Source organism: Arachis hypogaea, chromosome 20 (assembly GCF_003086295.3).
Source record: "Arachis hypogaea cultivar Tifrunner chromosome 20, arahy.Tifrunner.gnm2.J5K5, whole genome shotgun sequence".
NCBI lineage: Eukaryota > Viridiplantae > Streptophyta > Magnoliopsida > Fabales > Fabaceae > Arachis > Arachis hypogaea.
In genome coordinates this window covers 139,116,784-139,126,880 of record NC_092055.1, presented here as the reverse complement: position 1 = coordinate 139,126,880, position 10,097 = coordinate 139,116,784, and the positions used below count along the sequence as shown (strand labels likewise).

At 34.0% G+C, this 10,097-nt stretch overlaps 1 protein-coding gene across 1 annotated transcript; it reads left to right on the top strand.

The window, feature by feature from the left end:
* The first annotated feature begins 1,996 nt into the window (after window positions 1–1,996).
* Window positions 1,997–5,097, top strand: LOC112784356 (uncharacterized). Its single transcript, XM_025827530.2, has 5 exons — window positions 1,997–2,199; window positions 2,536–2,711; window positions 3,194–3,292; window positions 3,399–3,550; window positions 4,483–5,097. The coding sequence occupies exons 2-5, from the start codon at window positions 2,541–2,543 to the stop codon at window positions 4,868–4,870; spliced, it is 810 nt and encodes a 269-aa protein (XP_025683315.1). The 5' UTR covers window positions 1,997–2,199; window positions 2,536–2,540; the 3' UTR covers window positions 4,871–5,097.
* Window positions 5,098–10,097: the final 5,000 nt, after the last annotated feature.

Genomic DNA, 10,097 nt, shown 5'->3' with positions numbered 1-10,097 from the left:
CTGTCGTTCCAATTCCTGCTCCAGTTGTTCCAAACGCCCTTGGTGGCCGTGGAATAGCCCCATGAAGTTGGTTGCATGGGGTTGTCCGTCCTTTCTGGACTCGCGCCCATTAGAAGAGTTTGCCTTTGGGTCCTTTAATCCTGAAGTACCTTCTCTGTTCTGATCGGCGCCACCCTGGTGGGTCGCCATATTCGCATCATTGTTTCCAGCGTCGAGATTCTCTTGCTCAGAATCGGACGCCGTATGACCATCTTCTGGTGAATTGTCCGCCATTACTGGTTGATCTCTCGGTTCCCTGACAACGGCACCAATGTTACGTTGGGTAACCAGAGATTAATGGGCTGGACTCGCTGGTTGGCCCAATCGTCTGAGGAAGGGAACCTCCGAGCAGGTTTACGCCTTGGGGCCTCCGTCCGACTTATGTGCACGAGAGAATGGGGGTGGTACCTGCAAAGATACTCCGATGCTTAAGTTAGCAAGGGTGTAAGCAGGTCTAGAGAGTATTGGGACTTAGAGATACCTGAGGGATGTCAGTGTATTTATAGTGGTGAATCAATAACCACCGTTGGATTAGATCCTCCTTTTAAGGAGGATTAACCGTCTCTTTCTCTTAGGGAAGTTGGGATATGACTCCTGGAAGTGGGTTGAGAGATTCTAGGGGCAGTTACCTATTCGAATAGGTGTTATCTGCCAGTTAATCTGTACTCCCGACTTCCTTAGAGCAGGTCGTGATAAGAACCGACTTCTTGAGGGAAGGTCGATGTAGAGGGAGGGTCAATCCTTTGGATTGGGCCTCTCGTTGGGAGCTGTACCTTTAGCATTGGGTCAGGGTATGAACAGTATTCAAATTAAATTAAAATATTAAAATTGAAATTGAAATATAACTATATTATATATATATATATTATATTACATATTACTAACTAATTTAATAACCAAAATATGTCACATGATACTTTCTTATTAAAATTAAAAGAAATTTTTTTTCAAAATTAATAAACTCCATTTCTACGTTCTCTTATCCACCTTTCTCTCTCTCTCTTTTTATTTCTCTCTACCTTTTTCTTCACTCTATATATAATTTATAATTTATATTTTATAATAATAATTTAAAAAATTAAAATGTATCACTTGATATTTTTATTACAATTAAAATAAATTTTTTCTTTCCAAAATTAACAAACTCCTCTCATTCTTCTTCTTTCTCTTTTTTTCTCTCTCATTCTCTATTTTTATCTATTTTTATATTCTAAAAAATAAAATAAAATTAACAAAATAATAAAATTCAAATAAAAATAATAACATTATTATTATATACATATTTTTTATTTAGTTTTAAAATTTTACTGCTTATCTTTTTAATATATATTTTTATTTCTCTTTCTTCAAATATTTATTACATATAATTTGGAGAGAATACTAATATTGTGATTAAAAGTTAGAATCAAGATTCAATTATTTTTTAAAAATAATTTTAAGTTAATTTTATAACTATCAATATAAACTTTTGGTGCTAATATCTAATTATATTTTTATATACATAGAGAAAAAAATTATTTTTAAATATCAAGCATAAAATTTAATTATTTCTATTTGTGCAACAGACTTAACATCTAATCAAATATAAAAGTATATACGTTAAATTCTTTTAAATTCTAGAAATGAATATTAAAATTAATTATTAATAAAAAATTAAATTCTTTCACCTAAAAATAATAACTAAAAATCATATTATTTGATTTTTTTAATCTACAAAGGCTCTGACCTTTTTAGTCGATAAAAACTTTTGTCTCCTACAATGTTTTTGTAAAAGTAATTTAATTTTATAAATTTTTTGTGTCATAATCTATAATATCAGAACAAAATCGATAAAATTTGAAAAAATTTATATTTCTGTAATGTTATTATGGATAAAAATACTAGTTAAAGATTAATTTATCAGAATTTTTTATTACAAACTAATTTATTTAATAAAAAAAACTGTTACCGACCAATTTGTGATATTATTTGAAAAAAAAAAAGAAAAAGAAAAAACATTGAATTTGCGTATGGTGTGAGTAGCAGTTACAAAGAAGGCTCATCTCTCTCAGTTCCCATATCTCAGATCAGATCTGCTTCGCCCAACTCACACTCTTTCTTCTTCTTCTTCTTCTCGTTGTTTCCGGCGCCATTTTTTCCCTCTCACCAATCTACTACCAGGTTCCTCCTCCTCCTCCTCCTTCTTCACAACTCTTCGAATGACAGATTACGTTGTTTTCTAATTTACATGCGATCCGTAAATTTCTATTGCTTCTCTGATGGATCTCGAATCTACGTTCATTTCGCTCTTTATTTTTGGTGAATTAGGGTTTTATGAGCTTTGGTTCTGTTGAGTCCTTCGTACTTATCGTTCTCTATAACCGAATCAATTAGTTGCATGTAATGTTATTTTTTTGAACCCTTGTGATCGGTTTTTGTAAGAATGTTTATTACTATGCAATATGAAATATGTGGAAATGATTTATGGTGCTTATTGTTTTGTTGTGATAATTGCAGCAAGAATGTACAATAATGTTGGACCGCAACCCGGAATACAGCAGCCTCCGGCGAGTTCGCAACCTAACCCTTTTGGGAGTGCATTCAATGTTGCCGGCTCAGGACTCATTCGAGGTGGATTGGGTGCTTATGGAGGGAAAATATTAGGGTCAAGTTCTGAGTATGTCCAGAGCAATGTAAGTTTCATTCTTCTACCATTGTTCTTTGCAAAGAATTTATTTTACTAGATGTTTGTGGACATGATTTCAACATTATGATGGGAAGAAATAGCGGCGGTTGATCTATATAGTCGACTACATTTAGCTAAACATGATGTTGTTGAAGCTTATTCATTTGATTATGTATCATCTCTAAGTGGTTGATCTAATGTATGTAGTGCTTATCTGTTGATTTTCAGAGTCGATGTGTAATTGGCACTTTAATGTGTAGAGTTCTCAGTTTAGTTTCATACTTTCATGAAAGTTTGAGATTCTTTTTTATTTGCTTTTACAGTCTATTTCATATGTGTCTTATGTTCTCACTTTCAGTTTTGAAGGATAAACCAAAAATAAATAAATAATTAGCATTATATACCTTGATTTTCTATCTCTGCTTACTTTAACTATAGATACTCTCTAAAGATGTGGATTCAATGTTTATGTATTTTATTAAATGGCAGATAAGTCGATACTTTTCTGACCCTCAATACTACTTTCAAGTTAATGACCATTATGTCAAGAACAAATTGAAGGTGGTTTTGTTTCCATTCCTGCATCGGGTAAGCAGTAATGTCACTCCCTCCTGCATCTTTCCTTGGGTTTCCATTTTATTATCCTATTTCATGTACTTGTTGGTTATATTGTTGTTTTCTTTTCCTTGTTCAGGGTCATTGGACTAGAATTACTGAACCAGTTGGTGGCAGGCTGTCCTATAAACCACCAATTTATGACATAAACGCGCCAGATCTATACATTCCATTAATGGCATTCGGTACCTATGTTGTTCTTGCGGGCCTCTCATTGGGTCTTCATGGAAAGTACGTGAATCTTCTCTTCCTTGCTTTCATTTTCATGCTAGAGTATTCAGTATTGGCATGCTCTATTAGTATCAAGTTTGGGTTAACTATGATGCTATATTACCTGATTGTGTAAAATATCATGTCTTTTATATTGCAATTATTTTCTCTATGTTGCATAATAAATAGTACTCCTGGGAAGAAAAGTGCAAGCATAGCTTAAGATGCATTGTTTTTACATTAAACTTTCGTGGTTATACTATGACAGCAGTTCCGGAGGTTGCATTTTCAGAACCAATTTTACCAAAATATCAGCTAATGCCTAATGTGCTATTGTAGATAGGGATAATTTTAAATGATCAATCTACTTCCCTCCTTTAGGCTTTAATGTCTCAACCATGTATTATGAATTTAATTGCTCTATTTTAAAGTGTTGGTAAATGATTATGTGAAAAGGATCTGTGTGTTGTGTGGTATAATGTGGCAGGGAAGGAAGTACAATACCTCTTATGTGGTGGTGCAATGAAACAGATGATGCTCTAAGTTATATTGAAAGTGCTTAACATTAGAAATTTTCTTCATTGCAAATAACTTCGGCATATCAGTGTATAATGTGTTGTAGTTTCTAGGTGTCATGACTTTTTTTCCCTTCTTCCAGTTATGTTTGAAGTACTAAAATTGTTTTTCCTAAGTCGAAAATTTATTAATATGTTTCAGTCTAACATTCCGTAAGAACTTAATTGGAAGCATTAGAAGTCTTGAGCTTCTTAGATGTTACAGAGATTGTGAATTCTATTTTCATGATTTTTATTTAGAATTTTTTCACGATTGTGCTATGATTTGTTACACTGAGAATTTAGTTTAGTCTGTATAACTCATTTTTGTTCACTCTCTAGCTTCTCTCCATGTTTTCTCAAAGTTTCTTAATGGTACTGTATAATATTTATGTCCAGGTTTAGTCCAGAAGCTTTGAACTTGTTATTCATCAAGGGATTGCTTGGTTGGTTTATGCAAGCTTCACTGCTAAAAGTAACATTACTTTCATTGGGCAGTGGGGAAGCGCCACTGCTAGACATTATAGCATATGCTGGTTATACTTTCACCGGTATATGTTTGGCCGTTCTTGGAAGAATAATATTGGGTTACTCTTACTACTTTTTGATGCCGTGGACCTGCTTATGCATGGGAGTATTCTTGGTGAAAACAATGAAGAGAGTCCTTTTCGCAGAGGTGAGAAGTTATGATTCAAGCAGACACCACTATCTCTTGCTGTTTATTGCTTTGGTCCAGTTTCCATTGTTCACATGGCTTGGCAACATTACAATCAACTGGCTTTTGTAGTGGGAATAGATTAACTGTACTTAGAAGCAATTCTTAGTGATAATATTCTTTGGTTGTTGATGCTGGAGAATTGTAATATATGGGCTTTTTTGTTTCCCCATTGTTTGTTTGGTTGGGGATTAAACCTTAACAGAAATGCATAATTACAGGCCTTCTCTTCTCCACATTTATGCTTATTCTTTTTGGTACTTATCAATAGAAAGTTGAAACATCATTCTTTTATAAAATTATTATGTATGCCATTGTGAAAACACACTGAAGTTTGATTTTGTAGTTGTAAACCTTGTTCACTTTTCATCTAATCAGCCAATATCATACATTGTTCTGTTCTGTTTGGCTTAGAGCTTTCCATGTGTCTAAGCAACTTTACCATAAAAAACAGCAAAGGGTGCAATGTGATTCTTAGTTTGTGAACAGAAGTAAAGAGAGAGATACGAGCAAAAAATGAGTACGGTGGTTATATATGTTTATTATTGGGTAAATACCCTATCTGGCCTTGACCTTTTTTCTGTGAGATATAGCGCATTTTAATTAAAGGCCTTTTTTCTGTGAGATATAGCGCATTTTAATTATTCTTAAATTTCAACTAGCCCCCACCCATTAAGGAAAATGGACAAATCAACCCCTGTTATCGGATGACAATGACAAAAGGTTGCTGCTGACGTGTTAGGTAACAGTGTCATGTGTCACCTCCAAATGGCTGTAGGGACTAAAAACCCTCCTCCCTACCCCTTCTTCTTCCTCCTTGTTCATCTCTTCATTTGTTCAGTTCACTGGAAGCAGTTGAGAACAAAGAGAGAAATGATGTCGTGCCTCAACATCTCCACCAACGTCTCTCTCAACGGCGTCGACACCTCCTCCATCATCTTCGAAGCCACCTCCATCGTCGCCAATCTCATCGGAAAATCCGAAGTCATTAGCTTCTTCTTCATTTACAATTTCTAGATTTATTTTTTGTTATTGAACAAATAAAAATTTGAATTTTTATGCGTATGACGTGATATATTATATAAATGGTTCCTAATTTTTACCTGCTTAAAACTCCTATGGATTATTAGGTATTTTAGGTTTATATTTTTTTGTGATGGTGGTAGAAGGTTTTGAATGGTGAATCCTTGAAGTGAATGGAGAATGAGGTTTAGTGGTTGTGAAAGGGGTGGCAGTGAAATCCGCCATTAATGAAGGAATAGAAGCTCAATGGTGTCCGCCATTGATGAAGAAATAGAAGCTTAGTGGTGTTTGTGTGAAAGAAATTGGAAATGAGTGAGTGAATGAAGGAAGACTTTGAAGAAAAGAAACAAAGGGGTGCATTATCCAAGGAGAAACAAAGGTGCAAGGTTGGAATTTTGAGGACTTTTAGTCCCTGCAACCATTTGGAGGTGACACGTAGCACTGTTACCTGACATATCAGCGGCGATCTTTTGTCATCTGGTAACAAGGGTCGATTTGTCCATTTTTCTTAATTGGTGTGGGCCTGGTTGAGGTTTAAGAATGATTAAGGTGCGCTATGACTCACAGGAAAAAACTCAAGAACCGGATAGGGTATTTACTCTTTATTATTTGTATTTTTAATCCTATATAAAACATTAGTCTTTTTTAGACTTTCAGTATGTTATATATGTTCATTTATTAAGGTGAAAATACGCCAAATACAACTGAAAACAGTAAGACAGAAGCTATGGGGTCTCCAATGTGAGACTAATCCTCATCTTTGCTATTCATCAGTAATATAAAAATGATTTTATACTGATGATAATGGAATATCTTACAATGAGGTTTAGTAGAAGATGATTAGTTTGGAGTGTTAAAGTCAAAAGCTTTGGAAGTGAAAAACTATAGTGGACAATGGCATTGATTTGAATTTTGAGAGAAATTCAGACATAGTGGGCAGTGGGTGAAGGAATGAAGGAAGACATAGAGGATAGAGGATAATGACATTCAACTTCATACTAGGGGTATTCATGAATTGGATCATATCCGCAAATTCATGGTATTTATCTCTATCCGATTCGCATTCATATTGGATCGGATCATAGTTATCACATCAATATATTCAATATATGTGGATCCAATCTGTATATACGCAGTTCCGCACCAAATAATAAATAAATAAAGAGGTAAATATCAAATTGGTACTCGAAAGATTTTAGTGCTGACAAAATGGTATCTGACTTTTGTTATTGACAAAATGATACCTTAATAATTTTAAAATTTGACAAGTGTGTCCTCGTGTTTGCCGGAGCAGATCTCCAATGAGAAGGATGCTGAGCTGGCCACCGTTTTTTGCTGATATGGCAACCTACTTAAACTAATTACTTACCTGTAATTACCAATTAAATAATTCATAGGTAAAAAATACTTAATTCACACTAACATTGCCCTGAACCCTAAATTGGGACTTTCGAGCTTGCTTTGCCCAAAATTTGCAGATTGAAGCATGAATTCATCCACACGTCGTGGGAAATTTGGTATTGGGAGAAATAACCCATCACTTGAAGCTTTTGAAGTGGATGGTATGTCAGAGCTTGTGAGCAAAACCTATGATGAAACATGCTTTTGTTGCCTCCTAGTGGTTCTGTTGAAGTTAAAGACAACTAGCAACCCTGATAGATGGTTTCTACGACGCCCTATGTAAAAGGTAAAAATCAAAATTCTGTGCATATGAAGTGAAGACATAGCATTGTGTCTACTTATTTCGTTTTCTCTTCTTATTCCACTTTCTTTATCTAATCTGTGAATTCGTTGTGTCTTGGTTGAACAAACAAATTTGTTGCAGGTATTTTCAATGATTAGATGATATACAAGAGTATTGTTTGGATGAAGAAGGATCTTTCAGAAATAGCAAGGTGTGCAATATAGATGTGAAGAAAAAAGGCAAAATCAGTGACAAGTGTGTTAATAGTGTGGAATTTGATAGGATGGTAATAGTGCTGCCTGTGATGACTGAATTGAATGAATACCTTAGAAGGGTTGAGTTACTTCTTAGTTTCATTTATGTTCATTGGATTAAGTGTGGCTGTGAATCTGTTTTATTTGGCTAAATAGATAAATGGTTTAGTGGATGTGTATTGTACACATTGAATGAATATAATTGAGATGCAGAACAATTAATGATGAATAAATAATTTTTTTTGGGGTGTGAATGATTTGTTATTTTTATGATTGCTACAAACTAAAGAAATGACTTATAATTGAAGTATTAAAATATGCAAAATAGCAAATAATGTGATATCTATATTAACTTTAATAGACAAAAAATTTAGAGTAAAGTATCATTTTTGCCCCCAACGTTTGTGGTAAGTTCTATTTGTGTCCCTAACGTTTAAATCGTCCTATTTGTATCCTTAATGTTTATAAAAGTGATTCAATGTTATCCTACTATCAATTATACTAACAAATTAGATTATATTTTTCAATTATTCTCACATGAATGTATTCATTCTCAATTAGGTCTCACTTGAATATGTTCGATTTTAATATTATACCCACTATTTGTGTTTAGATTCAATTATGTCCCTAGAAAAGTGAATTATGTAAATGTTGTAGGAATTAGTTTCAACATTTGATGAGCTATTTTTCAGAATAGATCATCGATTCTATCCCAGACATTTGTATTCTAACTTCAATAAGAGATTTTTAAAACTCAAACTAAAGCACTCATGATGTATAATTGACGGCAGGATAACATTGAATCACTTTTACAAACGTTAAGGATACAAATAGGATGATTTGAACGTTAGAAACATAAATGGGATTTACCCCAAACGTTGTGGACAAAAACGATACTTTACTCAAAAATTTAACTAATAAAAAAGTTATAGATACCCTGCTTACTAAGATATTTAAAGAGCTAATGTTCAATTAGTTCAAAATACCAAACACACCACTAAGGTAAATGTTCAACTGAAGACCTAAAATCCAAAAAATTAGACACACCACCAAGATAAATGTTCAATTGAAGACCTAAAATCCCAAAAATTGGGCACAAAATACCAATAAGATCCCATGACATCCAGACACAACATAAAAGATCCCCAAAAAGGACACAAAACATCAAAGTTCAAACTACTAATCTAGACCCAAAGTACATTACTTAATAAAAACTACTAAGTTGCATAACATTCCACTATCAATTGTTGTTGTCATTGATGGATCGATTTGTTGGTGGTGGGTCAGCTTGTTTCTTCCTCCTCAAAGATGGGTAGACATAAACCCCATAAACCTGTTCTAGGTAGCTTGGCTTACTACTATCATGATTTTTCTAGTCACACTTGGTGGCCTTAATGGAGCTAAAACTAGGGCTTAAGGATTGGGCCTAACCAGTAGACTAACGAGTGGACTGTGTGTCATAGGTCCAATCCCACTATTTGGGACTACAGTACTCAATGGCCTAGTTCATATTGGAGGAGTAAACCCAATAGAAAGTCTGACAATAGCATTTTTAATCCTATTTTGAGGAGGTGGTGGTGGTGCAACTACTGCAGATGGTGTGAAGCTTGTTGGTGGTTACAGTGGTTGTCATTCTTTTCCTAAAGCTGCTTCTTCTTTCTCTGACAGAAACTGAATTTTTTCTCACAAAAGTTGATCTTCCCCTCTTTATAATTGTAGGTGTTAAAGGCCTTGTGCTAACTTAGGATGATGCTGCTGAGGAATTTGTATATGGTAGTTGCTGCTAGTGTAGGACCTACATTAGGTGATACTGCAGCAATTGCAATGTTTCCATAGTTGACAACACCTTAAATCATACAACCATAAATGAACAACAAGTTAAGCTAAGTTTAAATTTATGTTTATAGATATTATTGCAAACAAGAAAAGTTTATAGATATTTTTGGATGTCTCTTTCTAAATTTTTTAGCACCTTTCTCTGGAGCTGTTGCAACTTTGGTCTCATTATTTTCATTTATTCATTCCTAACTTCATTCATAGCACCATTCACACCTTCATTCTGATAGGAATAAAATACACAATTTCTTACTTGCAAGAATAAGAAGAACAATAATACTCACTCATAATAAGTACTAATAGCAGCACAATAATACCAAATAGTAACGGAAAAATCACACAAATAAGAAAATAGAGGTAAGCTAATACACCAAGATTTTTAACGTGGAAAACCTCCTCAACGTGAGAAGTAAAAACCACGAGTCACCAAGATCAAGAAACAGCTTCACTATGATAAAAAAAAAATAGGGTACAAGAGAGTCACAAATTACTGCACAAAACG